The sequence below is a fragment of the Rana temporaria genome, chromosome 1, assembly GCF_905171775.1.
Source record: "Rana temporaria chromosome 1, aRanTem1.1, whole genome shotgun sequence".
NCBI lineage: Eukaryota > Metazoa > Chordata > Amphibia > Anura > Ranidae > Rana > Rana temporaria.
The window spans coordinates 286,092,395-286,115,659 of NC_053489.1; the positions used below are offsets into that span (position 1 = coordinate 286,092,395).

The following is a 23,265-nucleotide window of genomic DNA, read 5'->3' on the forward strand; positions in this document are numbered from 1 at the left end:
GGTCCCCAAACACTTTTTAGGACAATAACTTGCATATTAGCCTTTAAAATTAGCACTTTAGATTTCAAACGTTCGAGTACCATAGACTTTAATAGGGTTCTAAAGTTCACACGAACATTTGGTGTGTTCGCAAGTTCTGGTGCGAACCGAACAGGGGGGTGTTCGGCTCATCTCTACTAGGGACCTGTTATAACTGTAGGGGGGATGGACTGACTGTGACACTACAGTGATCACAGTTTCGATTACAGGAAGCTGTGATCACTGTCCTGTCTTCTAATTTACGGGGAATCCTGACATCGGACATCGAGTGTGCGGTACCTGCGGTCGGAGTCACAGAGTTTTGGCGGGGGCACGTGCACCTACAATGCCGGCTTCTTAAAGGGGACATATATATACGTCCTTCTGCCTGGTGTCGACGTATATAGCCATGCGCTGGTCGGCACACAGTTAATGAAGCCAAAATTCAGTCAAACCTGTTTTCAATAGAATGGGGATGAGATGGGATCATTTTATATAGCTGAGAAGTGTTAGAATCTCTGTCAGATTCCTTTTGTTATCTAAACCCTGACTGAGGAACCTTCCCATGACATTCTGTTTGGAATTTAAATTGTACTACTTACCCATTATAACAAAAACTGGAAAACTATCTAGAGTTAAGCTACAAAAAAAAACGATAAATATGTCATTAGTGTATTGTGTATATTTCCCAATTGACAGTTTTTACAAAATACACATGTTAACATGATAGGGTGATTACATTTGAAACAATTGTTTACAACTACCTACACAATATCTGCATATGGCTGCCAGCAAATGCAACCTCTGAGAATCGATTACTTTTGTCTTCATGTCTGTGTAAACATTATTCATCTTCATGCATAACAAAAATCAAATTCAGCATATGGGAGGAGGGAACCATATGTTAATTAAATGCATTTTATGCAAATGTACCTTTACTCGATGCAGAACTCATTTAGAAAATCATATTACTCTTGTTCTGTTGTATTGTACAAATAAAGTGTTAGCTCAGTGACTATATACCATCCATCAGTTTTTTAGGATGCCTGGGGACATCTCTGCATTAACACTTGTCATATCCTCCAGTGGGCCAAGTTGGAATGATTAATACTAACAACTGAGTGGCATACAACTGGAAACATTGTTATAATTAAAGTAAACATGTTGCTCTCTTAATGAAATGCAAACTTCCTGGTATTATTCTGATCCAATTGCTTCTTTTCTTTAAGTCGCCAACCCAGAACAAGTATACAGAACAGGAAAGTCAATAATGTCCAAGGTTATTTTCTGTATATTTGTTCCAGGTCAGTGGCTCAATGTGGCTGTTTACTTTGCAAACTGAAAGCTAGAAAATTCGGCGAACCTGTGTTCACTTTGAATACCCAATGTATGTGGGAAATTATATATATATATATATATATTTTTTTTTTTGCTGCCATAATTGCTTAATGGACATGAACACATCTGCATTTGGTTTACTAAGCTCAAATATTCATTTTGTTAACTGAACAGACTCTATTCCTTTCTTTACTATACATTACAGGACTCAGGATTGTATTCCATTGGCTTATGAAGCTTCCTTCAGGAGGTTGGACAGAGGTAAAAAAAACTGTATGGCCTCTCCGCTCCCACTCCATGCAAGCCTCTGTTTTCTAAGTTCTTAGGTGAATAAAAAATCTCCTGAGAGAGGCAGACTCCTTTTTTATTTTCCCTACTTTTACTTGTTTTGCCTTTTTTCTTAAGATATTCATCTATTGTTATTCATTTGAAGCCACTGTGGCTTCTCTTGCAGCTTTCATGTTGTTTGACTCCTAAGCTGAACTTTGGAGGACCAAACCTGGAACCCATCAGAAAAAAAGACATGGGGCCAACATGTAATGTGCTTAGGTCCTAGATCCTACTTTTGGTGCTTACCTAGGCACTCAGATCCAGGGACATGGTCCATCTGCAAGTAGAACTCTATCTCCGAAAACCCCAAAGAGGGTATGCCCTTAAAGGAGGGCAACGATCTGGGTGGGGCTAGGTTCCCCAAATTTCCCACATCAGTGGTAAGGCAGGGCCCTGCCCTTTTAGGATCCTGTGTGCTGTCTTTCTGGTCCTTGAAGGATCCAGAGGAACTCAAGGTGAGAGAGCTAACTTGTCTAAGCCCCTCTTTTCAATCAGGCTTACTCTGCATCTTTGTGCCCTTTTCATGCACACAGCAGACATCCCAGCCTGTCTGCTGCTTGCGTCTCTATTTGCATATAGCACAGTTATCCTACAGATCTGCCTAGGTTTCTACAGTGTCTGGACACAGATAGCTTAACCATTCCTGCTCTGCAGTGATAATTGTACTCCTAGTGGAATATACCTCACTACACATGAGAAACACAGGTTGTGCCATTTCTTGCTCAGCAAACAACTTATTGGGGTCCCCAACAGACATGATTCTTTTAACCAAGACTGCTGTCCCCAAACTCACTACCTTCCTTTATATCCTATTTGGCTGCTTATGATGCACCCCTACCTCCCATTTGTCCTAAGAAGAATTTTAGCCCCCTATGTCTGAAATTATAGGTGGGCTCTTAGCTTTCTTTCTTTTGACTGCTTTTGCTGGCAAAGTTGCCAGCTTTGCAGTAAGATCTCCATGTTGCTTTTGAGCAACTTGTGTCTCAAGGAGTTATAACCTATGTTCTAGAACAGGAAAGGTTACAGGGTTTCTACCCAAACCTGTTCACAGTTCCAAAGACAAAAGTAGACATTTAACTTACACTGGATCTAATTGTGCTCAACGAATTCTTTCAGATTCAAAAATCCATATGGAATCTGTCCACTCAGTCATAGCTTTCCTTTACCAGGAGCTTTTCTGGCCTCTGTTGTTGTAAAGGATACTTTTTTGCACATCCCCAATTGCCGGGTGTTTACCGAGGTGCAAGCTCTTGTTCTCACTCTGCTTCACTCTCCCCATTGTGGTGTACAATCCACTGCTGAGGAAGCAGTGGGCTCAGGCACAGTGCAGACCCCACAGAGATTCAGATGAATCCTAAATCTTTAGAAATCAGTTCTGTATTCAACATATTTCCTCAAGTACTTGGGCCTAACTTTGGATATTGCCTTGTCCAGGGTCTTCCTTCCACCAGTCCAAGAACTGCCAAACCATTTGTTTTTGCAGGGTTTTGGACCTGACGTGGCCTCTTTTGAGGCAGTTCCTTACATACATTTTCACTCCAAACCGTTACAACATTCTAGTAGGGTAAGACAAGTAGGCTTGGTCTCCGGATTGTCATGCACCTGACCAGCAAGACGAAGCTTACCAAGCTTGCCCTGGTATGGTGGATCTGCAGCCCAGCACTGGATTTAGAGAAATCATTTCTCCCTATGGTCTGGAGGATGCGCATGATGAATGCTGATAAAACAGGATTTTTTCTTAAACATAAAATCTTTTTTTTGGAGTATATTACAGTCAACAGGCCCCCTCCCATGGGTTTTGTATGATCCAGACCTATTATTGCTTGTTTAAAAAAAACTGAGGCTTGCTGAGTGGAAGAGATTATATAGGACTGTCCTTACAGTTTCCAATCACCTGAAGGCAGCTGTATAACCCAGTGGTCCAAGACTTAAAGAACCTGTGTCTAGTAAGGTACCTCAAGAAAAGGATTTTACAGGTTTGACAAAAATCCTATTTTAGTAAATCAAACTTATCAAATTGAAGCCAGAGAGTCACCATGAGAACCAGGCAAGTAGCATTTCCATAGTAACATGTCATTAATGGTAACCTTCATATTTTCTCATTAAAAGTTTTCTTCAAATAAATTTGTAGGATATAGGGGAAATAAATACAACTGTGTGTGTATATATATATATATATATATATATATATATATATATATACATATGAATTTCAGTATTTTTATCAGTATAATATTTATCGTTTGAAATACAACAGGAGTTAAATAATCTATTAATGTCATGTTGGGGACATGGCTATTGTTGTGCTTTTACAGGAATTGGTCAAGGAGTTCCGGTGGTGGCTCTTATTGTGGAAGGTGGGCCGAATGTGATATCGATTGTCCTGGAATATCTTCGTGACAGCCCACCAGTTCCTGTTGTGGTGTGTGATGGAAGCGGACGTGCATCTGATATCCTTGCCTTTGGTCATAAATATTCAGAAGAAGGAGGGTAGGCAGATATGCTTGTGATATACTTATGTGTAAATTACATAATAAAACTTCTCTTACAGTATTTTTAAAATATTGTACAATAAATTAATGTCACCAGACCCGTAGTGTATCGTATGTATGTAGGTAATGCATTAAGGCAAACTCAACATTTATAAAAGAGGCATGTCAGTAAAAAAAAAATCATAGCATAATGCAGGTGAAAAAATGCCTGAGTTGAACTTGTATGCTTATAGGAAAGCGATGCTTATATTTAAAGAGATATGTTACACATACTGTATTTTTCCAACACAAGCCATTTTATTATTCAATAGTTTATACTGTATAACGTCAATTCAATTTAGTTGCAGTCACTTTTTATGAAACTCCCCCAGAAATGTCATTCTCTGCTTGTTGTAATTTGCTCACTGCTTTTCCTAGCAGTTTGCCTCTTTTTATGTGATTATAGTAGGCAGACTCTCCTATTTGGAGGAAAGGATTAAAATGCATTTTAAATACTATGTATCAATGAAGAGATTACAATGTATATAACTGACTTAACCACTTAACCTCTGGAAGGTTTTACCCCCTTAATGACCAGAGCATTTTTTTACTATTCAAGACTACGCTATTTTAACTTGGCAATTGCGTGATCATGCAACACTGTACGCAAATTAAATTGATATAATTTTCATCATCATTTTTTTTTTTGCTGGTATTTTATTACCCCTGGGGTTTTTATTTTTTATTATGTAAATAAAAAAGACAGAACATTTAAAAAAATAAATATTTTCTACATATCCAATTAAAAACATAAAAAAAGTCTTCATAAATTTAAGCTAACATGTATTCTGTTACATGCCTTTGGTATGAAAAAGAAAAAAAAAACATTAAATGTATTTAAATTGATTTGTGTAAAAGTTATAGCGTCTACAAACTTTGGCATGTCAGTGCCTTGAAAAAGTATTCACACCCCTTGAATACTTTTCCACATTTTGTCATGTTACAGCCAAAAACATAAATGTATTTTATTGGGATTTTATGTGATAGTCCAACACAAAGTGGCACATAATTGTTAAGTGAAAGGAAAATGATAAATGGTTTTCAAAATGTTTTACAAATAAATATGTTAAAAGAGTAGCGTGCATTTGTATTCAGTCCCCCTTACTCTGATACCCCCAGCTAAAATATAGTGGAACCAATTGCCTTCAGAAGTCACCAAATTAGTAAATAGAGTCCACCTGTGTGTAATTTATTCTCAGTAAAAATACAGCTGTTCTGTGAAGCCCTCAGAGGTTTGTTAGGGAACCACAGCTCAGGTGGGAGAATCTGTCCACAAGACAACTATTAGCTGTGCAATCTACAAATCTGGCCTTTATGGAAGAGTGGCAAGAAGAAAGCTATTGTTGAAGAAAGCCATGCGAGGGACACAGCAAGCATGTGGAAGAAAGTACTCTGGTCAGATGAGATCAAAATTAAACTTTTTGACCTAAAAGCAAAAGTATGGCGGAAAACTAACACCCTGAACACAGGATGGTTCAGATCAAAGCATAGTCATATGGTAGAATGGCCTGTCAAAGTCCAGACCTTAATCCAAATGAGAATCTGTGGCAAGACTTGAAAATTGCTGTTCACAGATGCTCTCCATTCCATCAGACAGAGCTTGAGCTATTTTTCAAAGAAGAATGGGCACAAATTTCACTCTCTAGATGTGCAAAGCTGGTCGAGACATCCCCAAAAATACTTGCAGCTGTATTGCAGCGAAAGGTGGTTCTACAAAGTATTGACTTACGGGGCTAAATACAAATGCACGCCACAATTTTCACATATTTATTTGTAAAAGATTTTGAAAACCAGTTATTATTTTCCTTCCACTTCACAATGATATGCCACTTTGTGTTGGTCGATCACATAAAATCCCAATAAAATCCATTTACACTTTTGGTGGTAACATTACAAAATGTTTAACATTTCAAGGGGTATGAATACTTTTTCAAGGCACTGTATACTGGAATTGACACAGCTATAACGCTATACTGTTAATGGTGGTGGTCAGTGGTCACTTATACTTACTGGAACTGTGATAGTGTGGCAGGCAGTCTGGTGCTAATAGACTCTCACTGGGAGTTACAATAACTGACTAAGGTCCCTTTCACACTAACGCGACTTCAAGTCGTGCGATCTTGCCGCGATTTTACAGTGATTTTGCTGCGTTTTCAGGGAGACTTGAGGTCTATGAACCTGAACTTGCATCAAAGTCAGACCAAAGTAGTGCAGGGACTACTTTGAAGTCGACACAACTTTAAGTCGTACTAATATGAATGGTTGTCATTGGAAATTATGGGGAATGACTTGTCCTACGACTTGGGACTGAACAGTCGCATGACAAGTCATACAAGTGTGAAAGGGGCCTTACTGACACTGAGATCAATAGTGACACTAATATAGTGATCAGATATTGTACACTGTATTAATGGCACTGTCTGGGGACAGGTTAACATTAAGGGACAATCAAGTGGTTATCTGTATGCCTAACAAGTGTAACTTGTGTAATATGTGCTGCTTTTACTAACAGATATAGCTGTTTCTTCTCCCTGCTTTGCAAGGAGAGGAAACAGCCAAATCGCTGATCTCTGTACAGAGCTCTGTTTGTGTGTAAACACAGGATGTGTGCTGTGATTGGCTACAACCAATCAGCAGGTCTCAGCCATAAATCCTTAACCCTGAAGCCTAGTACACACTAAGGCTGGCTGGCTAAGCAGGCTGAACAAAATAAAACTTAGTTTAGAGATGCTGTGCTAACAATCCGATGTTAGTACAGCAATCTACCCTGCTATGCTATTGTGTTCTGACAGGGGTATTCTGACATCTGCCATTGGCACACCTTTTTTGGTCATGCCCCTTCGACAGAAGCCAGAAGTTGGCCAACTTCTGTCGGACCGGAAGCAGTACACACAGGCCCGAATGTCGGCCGGTTTCTATTGAACTGGCCGATATCACCCAATGTTCGGCCAATGTGTACTAGGCTTTACACTAACCTGGAACAGGCTGGATGATGTACATCCAGCCTGCCCATGCCACCACCTCAATAAATGCACTGTGGGCGGACAGAAACTGGTTGAAGGAGCAAGTAAAGAATTTGCATAATTCTACCCACCATCCCAGGATGGGGTAAACAAAAAAAACGTAGTTTCTTGATGTTTGATAGAGACATGCAGATACTTCCTGTTTTAAGTAGGCCTAATTTTTTCACTTTCTACAAATGTTTAGAGCAATAGAGGGAGAGTAATGCCAGGATATTGTAGCAGAGGAGATGATACAATTGAATGAACACTTCTAGGCCGAGGCATTATGGAATCTGATGATAATTCAACATATTTGTTTATTTTGTTTGTAGCATTTAAAGCAATATTAAACCTAGAAGCAAACATTTATTATTTTGCAGATTGTTAGTTGTGGTGGCCGTATTTTTTTATTTTTGTTTTGTCTTTCTTTCCCCTTTTTTCACCTGGTGACCTGGTTTGTAAGTCGATTGCTCCTCTCTTGCAGATGTAACAGTTACAGGGATGAGAAAACTATTCAACACTGTCAGGGATGCCAACAACGATCAATTTAATTTATTTTTGTAAAACCTGTATCTCAAAAGGGAAAAAAATATTTTTTTTGTAACTGCTTATAAAGTATGAGCTGGAGTTTTTTCAATTTGTTAGTGTATTTACATCTCCTAGTACATCTAACCACCCCCCCCCCCATCAAACTGGCAATGCTGCTGTCCAAAGGTGCCCCCTGTGCTCCTTTATCAAAAGTGGGGGCACTCTAATACAGGAGATGTGTTAATGGCCAGATTACCAGGTGAAAAAGAGGGGATAATGTCTAGAAAAGAAAATGAATACAGCAATCACATCTAAGAATTGGTAAGCTGCAATATACCACCGTTTTTGTTTTGGATTTAATACTGCTTTAATGTCACAATAACTTTATATTTTATCATTGCTTACCTTAGCAAAGATATTTGTGGCATAGTATACAGCATATATGATGCATTTTTAAGCTAATAAGAGAAAATATTGTGCTATATGACATATTGTTATTCCATTGTTACTTTTGAAGCCCTTTAATCTTGGGTCACACCAAAAATACAGATTTTATTAAAATCAATGCCCAAAATAATTAGTGCATGGTAGTTAAGTTCCACCAGCAGATCATTGTATTATATATTGCACAAAGTATTTTTATTTTCTATTATTTAAAACCTGAAAAATATGTTGTATTTATGCTGTCAGCTTCTGCACTATTGAGGAAGTAAAGCTGTAAGAATTTTGCTGTGAAAAGAAGAGTTTTCTGCTGACATTAAACCAAATTCTAAATGTCATAACACTTCACAGATGAAAATGAAGATGCAGCAAAGGAGATTATAAGGAATAAAGTGCATTAAAACACAAGAGGAAAGGCAGGAATTGTTAAAAAAAAGTTAACCATGAAAGCCTACCAAGTACAGAGGATTTTCAAAAAGTAGTTTCAGTAACAATGTACTGTACAGTGTTTATTTATGTTTAATTGATATAATATTCCAGTTTATGGATTATTATGATTATTATTAATAATAATATCAATAATCTATTGGTGTGGCTTTGTACAAATGAAAACTGCACACCATTGTACAGTTGTAAGATGCACTATTAAAATGTACCATGAAACCTGCAATATAGACAGTTTAATTATGTAAATTTTTTTGGGGGGATGTACAATTTGAAAGAAAAAAAAGGTCTCATATACGCTGGGATTCAAAACGGAAACACAATCTGTTGGTGACATAATGTTACTACTGTGTAGGCATGGTCCCCTCTAGTTATTACATACAATAGGCTGGGCTTGTAAAGGTTTAACACAAGAATAAAGCCATATATTTTTAGTCATGTGACTGTAATTTTCAAATATCATTGGGTACATGTGAAAAATTACAAATCATTTTTATGGGATTACGGAACATTATCTTGGTGCATCCATCATAATTCACTCATAAACCACCAAACTTTGCTACCTCTCAACAAACTAATGTCAGTTGAAAAGAGCTTTTTAAAGGTAAAAAAATCCCCAGCAGAAATTTGAATATGAATGACTACTCTTAAATTGTTAAAAGACTGTAGCCCTACCGCTTAGGGATTAGTTCAGATTTTATTATTAAACTTACATATTAGTTCTGTCAGACCAAAACTGTCTGATCGCTCTAAAGCAGGGGTCTCCAAACCTTCTAAACAAGGGGCCGGTTAAATGTACTGCAGACTTTAAGGGTGCCGTACCGTGGCCATTGAGAGTACAAAATGTTCCAGCATCACTGGGAGGAAACAATCCCCCATCATTGGTGTAATTGGGAGGAATTGTGCCCCATCATTGGTGTATTCTGGAGGAATCTTGCCCCTTAGTTGGTTTCATTGGGAGGAATTGTGTCTCATCATTGGCATCATTAGGCCCCATTGTTGGTGCCATTGAAAAGAACTGTGCCACATCATTGGTGTCATTAGGAAAAATTGTGCCCTTTGTTGGAATAAAATAGTGCTCCAAGGGCCAAAAAAAAAAAAGCAAAGGGCCACATCTGGCCCTCAGGCACTAAAGCATCTTCTTGAGCATAAATGTGATAAGGGCTTGTATTGATAGGCTTTTGTTTGCCTCCACTGAGTTTTGCATTTTTATACATGCTTATATGAATGCAACACCCACTTGAAGCAGGTCAAATGCACCTGTCAGTAAATTCTGACTGATCTCAGAAGTGTGTCAAACTAATGTTAAACTAATGACATTGGCCCCAAAGCCCATCAACACAGTTTGAAGTAGGCACTGAAAACCTTGTAAAATTACAAAGATTCTGTAATTAAAGGTTGCAGCAGTCCAGAGAGTTTAGCCAACTTACTAAAAGAATTGAGAATCATCACTACACAAATTGTGTGATTATTTTTTCAATCGTGTGAGAGAAAAAAATTCTGTTTATGTGTTTCAACTGCACATGATCAGGTATCCAGCGTGAACAAGAATTTGCTTTTTATATGATAAGATAGTTGAAAGTGGTTGTAAATATTAAAGGTTTTTTACTTTTAAATGAAAAAAGCCTTCAAAGATTAGCTCCTTCCCATCAGCCACCTTAAATACCTACCTGAACTTGATCCAGCACTGTACCCAAAAGCAGTAGCGCTGCTCTATTTACTCTTCTCACTGGACTTGGAGGCAGTTGTGGAAGCCATTGAACCCTGCTTCTGTCAATCAAATCCAGTGAGAAGGGTAGACAGGGTGGCTGACCTGAACCTGATCTTGATCCAGCACTGTACCCAAGAGCAATAGCACTGCTCTGTCTCTCTTCTCGCTGGACTTGGAGGCAGTAGTGGTAGCCATTGGATCCTGCTTCTGTCAATCAAATCTAGTGAGGAGGGAGCAGAGGGGCAGGGCTGAGCCACGCTATGTGTGTTTATATATCGCCGACACATCTGACCCCATAGCAAGTACTTGTTATGGGAGCAGACACTGAAGAGGAGGAGTGGACAACGCCAGCAGGGGACCCCAGAAAGGAGGTTCAGGGCCAGGAGCAGGAACACATAACATGTTTATTATATAAAAAAAATTGTCTTTAGCAAGGCCCCTTTCACACTACACTTTCACAACCTCAAAGTCGTGTGATTTTGATGTGATTTTGCCATGATTTCAGGGAATGCCTGTGTAAACTTGAGGTCTATGGACCTCAACTTGCATCAAAGTTGGACCAAAGTAGTACAGGGGCTACTTTGAAGTCGATGTGACTTGAAGTGGATTTGAATGGTACTCAATGGAAATCATGGGGTACAACTTGCCATGCGACTTTGCAGTCCCAAGTCGCAGGACAAGTCGCACAAGTGTGAAAGAGGCTTTATGCTTTAAGTGAATATTCACATAATTTATTGAGTGAAGATTTTCAACTCCTTTAGTAAATCAGCCTCAGTGTTTTAATTACCAGTCCTGAGCTGAGGCAAGAGATAGGTCAATCTCCAGGGTAGCCTTACAGCCTTACACCTGGCTGAAAATTCTTCTCCAACAGGAGCATAATACAGCTAAATACAGTACACTCATATAACCCTGAGAGGTCAAGCTACACTGTCATAACAATTTTAAAGTAGAGATTCTGATTTTTCTAAGTCCATTCCTCACTAGCTCTTTTAAAGCCGGGGTATTGCTGTAGTTTAAATATAAAAAAAATGAAACCGCTAGGGCGCATAAGCCTAGAGATTATTTCACTGTTGAATATCATCTTTGGAAAAGTCTTCTTTTAAGTGAATGCCATTTTGATATGCCTCCCTCACACCTAAGACCTACTGGCCTTCACCTACTGATAAAGGATAAAGTAGTGTTCATTTTGAAAGCATTGTATCCAAATAGTAAGACATCTAAAAAAAAAAAAATCAAGTGATAAAACAAACCCTATTGGAAAACACAAAATTGATTTAGCACTGAGCTGGGTCTTTGTGCTTAAAAAAAATAAAGAAATTATCACAGAAGGCTGACTCCTGCAGAAATCTCCTCTAACAGATCCTGTGATAGTAAATCAGAACTGACAGTGAGTCTGCTGTTGGCAGGGTGATGTCAGCCAATAACACCAGGCCAGTGAGTCTTCAGAGTGAGTGACATGCTCCTGTAAACTGGTGCTAGACAGATGAAGGAGTTTCCTGAATTGGCTCCATTAGGGCAGGCATAACAAAAATTCCAGAAAAGTGTTTCAAATGAGAGTCTGTAAATAAGGAACATTCAATGTTTCACTGGTGGGTTTGGATCACTTGTACACAAGATTATCCACGACAAAGATGCTGTAGATATTACACGTTAGACCAGGGCTCAAAATTTCAAGTCCTGAGCTACTAGCCAGGCCTCAAGAGTTACTCGCCACCAGTTGCCCCACCTAATTCATACACTGCCCTGCGCCTAATTGCACCCGTAAACACGCCCTTGTAGATTATCTCATGGAATGACAATGTTTTATGCAGAATCAAGTTACAAAATTAAATATTACCAACAACAACTTTAACAAAATGGGACAGGGCACTGGGGGCAGACCAGAGGGACAGGTCACTGGGGGCAGACCAGAGGGACAGGGCACTAGAACTGGGTCTCTTCCCCATTCTTTTGCTGTCTCCTCTGCAACTCCCATCCATCCTCTCTCTCTCTCTCCCATTCATTTCATCATCAGGAGCCTGTGTGTGCGGCTCCACGCTTGCATGTCCCCACTTCCCCCTTTTATTCAGGCTGGCAGAGAGGAGAGGAGCTGCAGCACAGCGGGAGGGAGTACAATCCAGCGCTGAGATCCACACAACTGCACAGCCATTGACACCATAGCACAGCGCACACTGACAGCGCACAGCACAAATTGAGACCAGTCTGTTTACAGTGCTCAGGCTAAACTGTTGGACACTTACATAGAGCACAAGGAGAAGAAAACTGCACAAACTAGAAGGCTGTCGCTCTCATGTCAGGGCAACTTTCAGTGAGCACTGCACCGGAGTGGTCATTTTTGCAATCCTCCACCTCACTCATTACTTTCTGCTCTCCAGCTACATTGGTCGGGGCCCGGGGGAGGGGGGCAGGCTCAGAGAGATCATACTGTTAGGTCCCATGGCTTAATGAGAATTGTAAGGAGAGCACCTGTGTACTGCTCTGCCTGTGCGCGGCTCACCAGACTACTTTTCCCGAGCATGCACCTTTCCTCTTCGGCCGCCAATCTCATCGGGACTCTAAGTGTAGGCACAGATTGGAGGGAGATTGGTCATGCAGCCCTGTCATCACTTGCCCCCAGCTTAAATCCACTCGCCAAATGCTAGTAGGCGAGTGGAAATTTTGAGGGCTGCGTTAGACTATATTTTATTTCAGGGTCAACATGCTAATAATGGCCACAATAGACACGAATTTCTGGCTTTTTTTTTTTTTAAGAGGAACCGAAAGCTAAACATTTTTCTTTCATTTAGAGAACGCAACTACTTTAACCTCTGTCAGTTACCTATGTAGACAAAACCAAAAGAGAAAGGAAATCTCCCCCTAATGAAGAAAAATCCTGACTTTGACAGCTATCACAAGAACGGTGGTTCACAGTATATTTTGCCACTAAGCCTCTTCCTGTTAAACATGACCACAATTACGAAGACAAAACGTGACACTAAATCCACCAAATAAGAATATACACAGCAAACCTGATTGATGTTTAGCCCTACACTATTCTATCAAAAACTAGAAATAACATTTTGTGTGGCATTCCACTTTAAGTGAGGATTGATGTTAACTAAGCACCCAACCCATCAAAACAGTCATAGTAGGAGATTCAGACTAGAACTGATTTGGTTAGATATCAAATACTATGTTTTAGGTTGTAACCCACCATGCTTCCAATACCACACTACTAAAAGTTACATTACATAAAAAAAAAATAATAACTGGGGTTAACTGGGTAGACCAAATGCAAGAATATTAAAATATAATATAATATATAATATAATATAACATTTAAGGCAAAAGTTTAGTTACACAAGCACCATAAGATCAAGCAGGCAAATTAAATCTTCAAAAATGCAATGCTGTTTAGCTATGTTAAAGGGGTTGTAAAGGTAAAAAAAAATCCCTAAATAACTTCCTTTTCCTTAGTGCAGTCCTCCTTCACTTACCTCATCCTTCGATTTTGCTTTTAAATGTCCTTATTTCTTCTGAGAAATCCTCACTTCCTGTTCTTCTGTCTGTAACTACACACAGTAATGCAAGGCTTTCTCCCTGGTGTGGAGAAAGCCTCTTGAGGGGGCGAGCAGGCAAGTCAGGACACTCTCTACTTTGCAGATAGAGAAAGGAGCTGTGTGTTAGTGGGCGTCCTGACACTCCTGCTCGCTCCCTCCCCCCTCAAGAGGCTTTCTCCACACCAGGGAGAAAGTCTTGCATTACTGTGTGTAGTTACGGACAGAAGAAAAGGAAGTGAGGATTTCTCAGAAGAAATAAGGACATTTAAAAGCAAAATTGAAGGATGAGGTAAATGAAGGAGGACTGCACTAAGGTAAAGGAAGCTATTTAGGGAAACAAATTTACCTTTACAACCCCTTCAAATTACCCAAATAGGCTTCCTTGATCATTTCTAAAGAAACACAGACCTGTAATTTTCAGCAGCATAATCTTTCACCACTCCTCTCATATCTTCCTAATATCTATTTAGCTCATGTGTAAGTATTGATATTTTCTAAATTCTACATGGGACTTTTTAGATTGTTCTGGACCACAGGTGTCAAACACAAGGCCCGCGGGCCGAATCCCTCCCTCCAGGCAATTTTATGTGGCCCTCACACCTCTACTGCAGCTACCAGCCAGCAGCCCTCCTCTGGTCCTCCTCCAACCCCTGTACTTTCTGCTTTCAGGCAATGCATCCAGCTTCATCCCAGCAGCAGCATAAGGAAAGGGGGGTGCACTGTGATGTAAGGGAGAGTGGGGAACTCCATTTCTGATGTTGATGGTGGCTCTTGACATCTAATGTTAAGGTGAGGGGATGCGCTGGACATCTAATCTCACAGATACTGTACAACCGGCCCTTTTAAAGGACAATCATAATGCTGATGCGCCCCACGATGAAATTGAGTTTGACACCCCTGTTCTGGACAATAGCAACACACATAACAGCAAGTTCTTTCGAACACATAGGGTGATCCAAAAAAATAGGTTTTCTGTTGTTTTATATTTTTTATGGTCCAAGGTGTGCCTAGACAATAGCTAAGCAAAATTCAGACACACGATAATACACAGGTCAGCAAAGCAAAAGGGTAATGTACTGTATTTAAAGAAAGTGTAAATATAAATGGGGTGGTGGCGCTGCCTGGTCACTAAACCCAAAGATGGTGTCTAGTTGCAACCTAATAGGCTAAGAGTAACTGAAAACCCAGCAATAAGGTAAAGCTGAGAATCAGATCAGAAAAATATATAGTGAGTGCTTGTATCAATGCACAAATCCTATGATAGTCTATGCTACAGTATACAAATGGCTACCATATACCATAAGTGTCAGGGTACTAGCTCTATCTCTGACAGATTCCCGCACATGCCCAGTAGAATGACATTTCAGCGCATGCCTGTGCGTGGTTTGCGCGCACGCATGCGCGGTACGGCAGCACGCCGTGTGCGTGGAAGCGCGCACGTGCACGTATGCGGCAACCCTGGGGCCAATCAGAGGCCGGACATTCCTATTTAAACCAGCAGCCTTCCCTGAACAGGTTGCTGGTTTGTCTTCAGCTCCTATGTGTTTACCTGTTGCCGTACCTGCCTGTTTTGACCCGGAATTCCTGACGACTCTCCTCTCACCTGGAACCTCTGACCCTTTGGCTAACGTTACCTGGATTGCTGTTATCTCCTGCCCCTTGACCTTGGCTTGCTCTCATGGACTCCCTCTGAACTCTCCTGCCCTTGACCCTCGGCTTGTGACTCGGATTTGCCCTCATCTCCTGTGGACCCTACCAGACTCACCTACCAGTTCCTGCCTGACCAACGCTTGTCTCCAGTCTTCTGCACCTGCCCTGCTTCCGTCAGCTGCACCAAGTCTTCCTGCCAGCTCCCGGCGCCAGTGCCTCCTTGTGCCGTCCCTCCTCTGTCCCAACTCCAGGGAGTGGTCTGCACAGGGTCGCAAAGGTGAGCCGCCCTCAGCATCTCGGTCTCGGTGAGTACAGGTTCTGACAGTACAAACCAGCCAGATGTCTGAGACCGACAGGGCGCGCTCACCCTTTGAGACGCTGTGCCAACAGGTCTCCGCCTTAACAGAGGCAGTCCAGAAGCTTCAGGAAGGCTACCTCCAGATTGATGGCCGCCTCCAACAACTGGCCGGTTCCCCAGGTCCATCCACTGCGGCCCTAGCCTCTTCACCCGGACCTTCTGCTGCCCAAGCTCCTGCAAGCCCTGCCATGATGGGGAGTAATCCCGAACCCCGGGTCTCCATGCCCGAGCGATTCTCAGGCGACCGCCGGAAATATCGGGCTTTCAAGAATGCCTGTTCCCTTTACCTGGCCTTGCAACCTAGAACTTTTGCGACCGAAGCTGTTAAGGTTGGATTCGTAATCTCTCTCCTTTCTGAGGAGCCTCAAGCATGGGCACACTCCTTAATGGAACAACGCAGTCCAATACTTGACTCTATGGACACCTTCTTCACCCACATGGGGAAATTATACGACGACCCCCTACGTGCAGCCACCGCAGAGGGTACTCTGCACAGCTTAAATCAAGGGAGACGGCCGGTGGAAGACTACACCGCCGAATTTAGAAAGTGGTCTGCTGACACAGGCTGGAATGAGTTGGCCCTCAGGTACCAATACCGCCAGGGCCTCTCTGAGAACCTAAAGGATGAGCTTGCAAGGTCGCCACCCCCTGCCTCTCTGGAGGATTTAATCCAAACCGCCACTCAGCTGGATAGGCGCCTTCGAGAACGTCGTTCGGAGAGGTTCCAGTCCAACCGGCCTAACTGGGTTCCACCAAGATATGCTCCAGTACCTCCGCCTCACCCAGCTCCACCAAACACCTCATTACCCGACCCAGAGCCGATGCAGCTTGGTATAGTACGGGCCCCTCTGACTCCAGAAGAAAGACTCCGGAGGCGTCAATCTAACCTCTGTCTGTACTGCGGAGCCGCCGGACACTTTTTGCGCACTTGCCCAGTAAGGCCTTGTAAGTCGAAACCTCCATCTGCTATCAATTTCCCTGTTACCAGTTTGCCTCAGACTTATGTTATCCTCTTTCTTTCCCTACAGCTCCCGGAAGGGGCAACACGTCTGCCGGCGATAATTGATTCCGGGGCCTGCAGCTGCTTCTTGGACTCATCCTTGGCCCAAAAGCTGCGTATCCCCTGCCGTACCAAGGATTTTCAGCTGCAAGTTCATCTGGCTGATGGCTCTCTTCCCCGTTCCGGATTGATTACCCAGGAAACCCTTCCTCTTTGTGCCATCTCAGATTCTGGGCACCGGGAGTTCCTCTGTTTGGACTTGATCCCGTCCCCCATGTTCCCTATCATTCTGGGTCTCCCTTGGCTACAAGTTCATCTGCCCTGCATTGATTGGCTCAAGAAAGAAGTCAGCTTCCCTTCCACCTACTGTTCCCAGCACTGTCTCGCACCCGCTCCAGTCGCCTGCTCCACGCTAGCTACTCCACCTGAAGACCTACAGCATGTTCCTCCAGCCTACCTAGACTTCAAGGATGTCTTTGACAAAAAACAAGCCGATTGTCTCCCACCACATCGGTCATATGACTGCCCCATTGACCTCTTGCCCGGATCTGAAATTCCCTTTGGGCGCATATTCCCCTTGTCAGAGACTGAGTTGAAGACCCTCAAGGTCTATATTGAAGAAAATTTAAGTAAGAAGTTCATCCGTCCCTCCTCCTCGCCAGCGGGGGCGGGGATCTTCTTTGTCGAGAAAAAAGATGGATCGCTTAGACCCTGCATTGATTATAGGGAGTTAAACAAAATTACCATCAAGAACCGGTACCCGCTGCCTCTAATCCCCGAGCTCTTTCAAAGGTTCCGATCAGCTCAGGTTTTTTCTAAATTGGACCTCCGGGGCGCCTACAATTTGGTCCGAATAAGGGCAGGAGATGAGTGGAAGACTGCGTTCAGGTCCAGATTCGGGCACTTCGAGTATCTGGTCATGCCCTTTGGGCTCTGTAATGCGCCCGCCACCTTCCAGCATCTAGTCAATGACATTTTTCGACAATTTTTAGATGACTTCCTCGTAGTCTACTTGGACGATATTCTTATCTTTTCAGCCACAAAAGAATTACATCGGCAACATGTCAGGCAGGTTCTCACCATCTTGAGACAACACCGGCTTTATCTCAAATCAGAAAAATGCGAGTTCGAAAAGACATCAGTGCAATTTTTAGGATTTATCATTTCTGTGCATGGGGTAGCCATGGATCCCCAGAAAATCAGTGCTATTCAGGAGTGGGCACCTCCAACAGACAAAAAGGGCGTTCAGCGCTTCATTGGCTTCGCCAATTTTTATAGACGATTCATCATCGGTTTTTCATCAATTGTTTCTCCCATCACCAAGTTGACCCGCCAGGGGCACCGCTTCCAGTGGCCACAAGAGGCTCAGGAGGCCTTTATCAAACTCAAAACGGCCTTTACCTCGGCACCTGTACTTTGTCATCCGGATTCTACGTTACCTTTTGTTCTAGAAGTGGACGCCTCGGAATCTGCTACAGGCGCTATTCTTTCCCAGAGACAGGGACCGAAGTCGCTTCTTCACCCAGTAGCCTATGCCTCTCGGAAACTAAGTCCTCCTGAGCGCAATTACGACGTAGGCGATAGAGAACTACTGGCCATAAAATTTGCACTGGAGGAGTGGAGGTACCTGCTGGAGGGGGCAGCGCATCCCATTATCATTTTCACTGACCACAGGAACCTGGAATACTTACGGTCTGCAAAACGCCTTAGGCCCAGACAAGCCCGTTGGGCTCTTTTTTTTGCTCGCTTCAATTTCCATATTACCTATCGTCCTGGCGCAAAAAATGGAAAAGCTGATGCCCTCTCCAGGATGTTTCCAGAGACGCCCGATACTTCCGAGCCCAGCACGATCCTGTCACCTCAAAATTTTTTGCTTCTCCCTCAAACAGATTTGTTGACTGCTCTAAAGACCGCATGCCAACGGTGCCCTGATCATGAGGTTTCGTCCTTGGAGAAAAAGGACGACCTGCTGTGGTCTCGTGGGAAGATTTTTGTTCCAACAGAGGCAAGACAGTTAATCCTCAGCACCTTCCATGATCGTAAATTGGCTGGCCATTTTGGTACCCGTAAAACTTCCGAACTGATCTCTCGCTCCTTCTGGTGGCCTAAATGGAGGTCCGACTGCAAGGATTATGTCTCTTCCTGCATTCGCTGCCAGCGGAGTAAGGGGCCAAACACGAAGACCTGGGGGCTGCTGAAACCCCTTCCTATCCCAGAACGGCCCTGGATTGACATCTCCATGGACTTTATTGTCGATTTGCCTCCTTCAGCCGGGTTTACCACGATCCTAGTCGTGGTGGACCGTCTGTCCAAAATGGCGCATTTTTTGCCCATGGTGGGTACGCCCTCCGCGGCAGACACAGCCAAAATCTTTTTTAAAGAGATTATCAAGCTCCATGGAGTGCCCAAAAGCATAGTATCTGACAGAGGTACTCAATTCACATCCAAATTTTGGAAGGAACTTTGCAGAGCTTTGGAAGTGAAGATCTGTCTGTCCTCGGCCTATCACCCTCAAAGTAATGGCCAGACAGAGCGCACTAATCAAACGCTAGAACAGTATCTACGATGCTTTTGCTCAGTCTCCCAAGACGATTGGTCCTCCTTGTTATCTACAGCCGAGTTCGCTTACAATAATTCCATACATTCTTCCACAAACCAAACCCCGTTCTGGGCTAACTTCGGTTTCCACCCTTCCTTTTTGCCGGACTCCATCCCGGAAACATCTGTGCCAGCGGTCCAGGAACGTGTGACCTGCATCCAGCAAAACTTTCAGAAGTTACAGGAAAGCATGCAGCAAGCTCAGCAGGACTATAAGAGGTTCCATGACAAGGGGAGGAAGGATTGCCCTGTCTTCAAAGTGGGTGAGAAGGTCTGGCTATCCGCCATCAACCTCAAGTTACCTATTCCCTCTCGGAAGCTGGGTCCAAGGTTCATCGGGCCATTTGAGATCAGGCGAGAAATCAACCCAGTAGCTTTTGAGTTGGCTTTACCCAGGTCCTACAAGATCCACCCTGTGTTTCACGCCTCTCTGCTTAAGCCCGTTGTGTCTGACCCCTTCAACGGTAGAGAAGAACTGCCACCTCCACCAGTGGAGATTGAGGGTGAAAAAGAGTTTGAGGTGGAGGCTATCTTGAGCTGCAGGAAAAGAGGAAGGCAGTTGCAATACCTTATAAAGTGGAAGGGATATCCCCCTGAAGATAACTCTTGGGAGCCTTCCCGGAATCTCCATGCCCCTCGCCTGATTCGGGCCTTTCACCTGGAACACCCGGAGTTAATGACCAGTTTGGGCGTCCGGAGTCCGCCCCTTGGGGGGGGGCACTGTCAGGGTACTAGCTCTATCTCTGACAGATTCCCGCACATGCCCAGTAGAATGACATTTCAGCGCATGCCTGTGCGTGGTTTGCGCGCACGCATGCGCGGTACGGCAGCACGCCGTGTGCGTGGAAGCGCGCACGTGCACGTATGCGGCAACCCTGGGGCCAATCAGAGGCCGGACATTCCTATTTAAACCAGCAGCCTTCCCTGAACAGGTTGCTGGTTTGTCTTCAGCTCCTATGTGTTTACCTGTTGCCGTACCTGCCTGTTTTGACCCGGAATTCCTGACGACTCTCCTCTCACCTGGAACCTCTGACCCTTTGGCTAACGTTACCTGGATTGCTGTTATCTCCTGCCCCTTGACCTTGGCTTGCTCTCATGGACTCCCTCTGAACTCTCCTGCCCTTGACACTCGGCTTGTGACTCGGATTTGCCCTCATCTCCTGTGGACCCTACCAGACTCACCTACCAGTTCCTGCCTGACCAACGCTTGTCTCCAGTCTTCTGCACCTGCCCTGCTTCCGTCAGCTGCACCAAGTCTTCCTGCCAGCTCCCGGCGCCGGTGCCTCCTTGTGCCGTCCCTCCTCTGTCCCAACTCCAGGGAGTGGTCTGCACAGGGTCGCAAAGGTGAGCCGCCCTCAGCATCTCGGTCTCGGTGAGTACAGGTTCTGACAATAAGCTACACATAAAGCACATGTATATAGCAGTACAGGTGATATAGCAAACAGCATACAAGAGTTATATGATGTAAATGTCCAATAGGATCCTGCAGCGGTGTATACAGCACAATGGAAAACTTTATACAGCTACTGTGTGAGGTGTTCAATCCAAACAAAACATAGATGACGGTAAAACTGCAGTATATATGGAGTCCAGGAAGGTTGTTTCGTGTGGAGGGGGTGGTCCTAGGACTATTAATACGAGGTGGTCCCGGTGCTCCCCTCAGGGTTCCCCACTTACCAGATGGTACTCCCCGCTTGGGATAACAGGCATATACCACGAACTCCCTTGTTTGCTGCTCCTCTCCTCTGCTCACACATACAGCTACCTTCCAGGTGGTTCTCCAGGTATTGGCTATCCAGCAAATCACATCCACCGCTTAGTACCTCCGTATCTCAAAAAATAGAGAAGGGGACTCCAGTAGTGCAATACCGTATGTAAAATTTATTAAAAATAAAATAAAATTGTAGCCAGTAGTGTACTTCCCGAGTGGCTATTAAAACAAATATGAACGAAAAAATATAAAACAGAAAAGTTGCGTCAGAGATGCAGGGTAACAGCGTTTGTACAATGGTGTGTAGCGTGCGCTCCAGCTACAACCACCTAGACGCTGACCCGGAAGTGACGTGTGTGCGCGCGTACGCCTGACGTACGTTTCGATTGGTGCTCGTCTTCTGAGGCGCCTCAGAAGACGAGCACCAATTGAAATGTATGTCAGGCGTACGCGCACACACACGTAGATAGCCAGGCAAGCATCTTTTTCACAAACAACTAAAAGCACTCTACCTCTCTGTCCTTGGGGCTCCTTCAGTTCCAAATCAGAAGTCATCCAGTCATTCAAATGTATTCACAGCTATGATTAAGGCTGTATAGCCGAAACTCTTGAGTGATCTTGTTGTTGTTGGTTGTTCTTGCCTTTTTTAACAATAAACTTTTGGATATGGATCAAAGCTCTGTGCCAGCCTTTTTGATTTTTTGTGTCAGCTGCTTTTTCAGAGGTAATGTAGCACCCCCAATCCCTATGAGCAGATTGGGACCCTCAGTGGTTGGGTGGGCTAGCATTTCATCTAAGAGTAGATTCCTTGATTTATAGTAGGGAGTTGAAAGAAAGCGCACCAGTCCTTTTTAGATGATTAAAAAGTTTAATAAACACCAAAAACTCAAGTGAGAGTGGGTTAGAGCACAGGATACCCAAACAACACAGCAGAATTTAAGAGAAATAATGCAGTCTTCTAAGGTAAGGACCTCCTAGTGCTTGGACAGTGGGGAAATACAGTAAGTATTCATAATCCAGCATTATTAGATCATCTTACTCTACTGCAAGGAACACTATCCAGTAGCAACACAAAAACACTGGGCTCAAAAAAGACCAAGTGAATGTAGAACTATCAGTTCAGTATAGGCTGGTTACATCTTAGCAGCACTAAATTGGGCAGGGTGGCTACAGTAAAAACAGCATAAGGTTACCAAATGTTTAAAATTAAATACAGAACATCCTACTAACCACACTTACAAAACAACTCAAGAGGCAGACATTTGATGTATAAATACCTCATGCACCATGAGAAGGGCAATGATGTGGTGCATGTAGCATGCTGTGGCCAATTATGTATGTGGATAAATCATTATAACAGTAGGTGTGGCCTAAATGAGTATAAGTCTTTTGCTGCTATGGGTCAAGAGAGTGTGTGTTTTGAACACTGTTTACATTTGTGGGCACGACTTATGTATGCATTTTCTTTGTTGCGTGAGCTTGCAGGGACGGGGCACTTAAAACATTTTCTTTATTTTTTACATTATCCCTTTGAAAAAAAAATCGGATCACTTTTATTGCTGTCGCAAGGAATGTAAACATCCTTTGTGACAGTAATAGGTGGTGACAGGTACTCTTTATGGAGGGATCTGGTGTCTAAAAACCCCAAATCCCTCCTTTGCACTTAAAAGTATTTAGTAACCCACAGGGATTAGAATCATTTAATGCTTAGGGTTCATGGTTCAGTATTGAAGAATAACTAAAGGCAGAACTTTTTTTTGAATGGAGTGGAGAGGGATTAGAACACCTGTCGGTTTGTATTGCTGTCTGTGTCTCTCTTAACCACTAGCCGACCAGCTGCCATCGTGATACGGTGACAGTTTGACTCTCCTGCGCAAATCTCCGTAGCTGTACAACAGGCTTGCACAGGTGTGATAGCGGGCGGCATGCTCTCGCTCCCGCTGCACACTGCAGGAGCATGCCCGTGGGTCCGCTGGCAACACGCAATCGCCTAATACAGGGGTAGAAAGGGGATCTGCCAGTGTAAACCCGATCTGACAGGAGACATGACAGAGATCTACTGCTCC

At 43.2% G+C, this 23,265-nt stretch overlaps 1 protein-coding gene across 2 annotated transcripts in view; it reads left to right on the top strand.

Annotated features, from left to right (window-relative positions):
• TRPM3 (transient receptor potential cation channel subfamily M member 3) overlaps positions 1 to 23,265 on the top strand; it is a 247,270-nt gene that overhangs the window by 72,520 nt on the left and 151,485 nt on the right. For both annotated transcript variants that reach the window (XM_040356686.1, XM_040356694.1), the window contains exon 7: positions 4,002 to 4,176. In XM_040356686.1, coding sequence (XP_040212620.1) covers positions 4,002 to 4,176 — 175 coding nt within the window. The remainder of the gene's footprint in view (positions 1 to 4,001; positions 4,177 to 23,265) is intronic.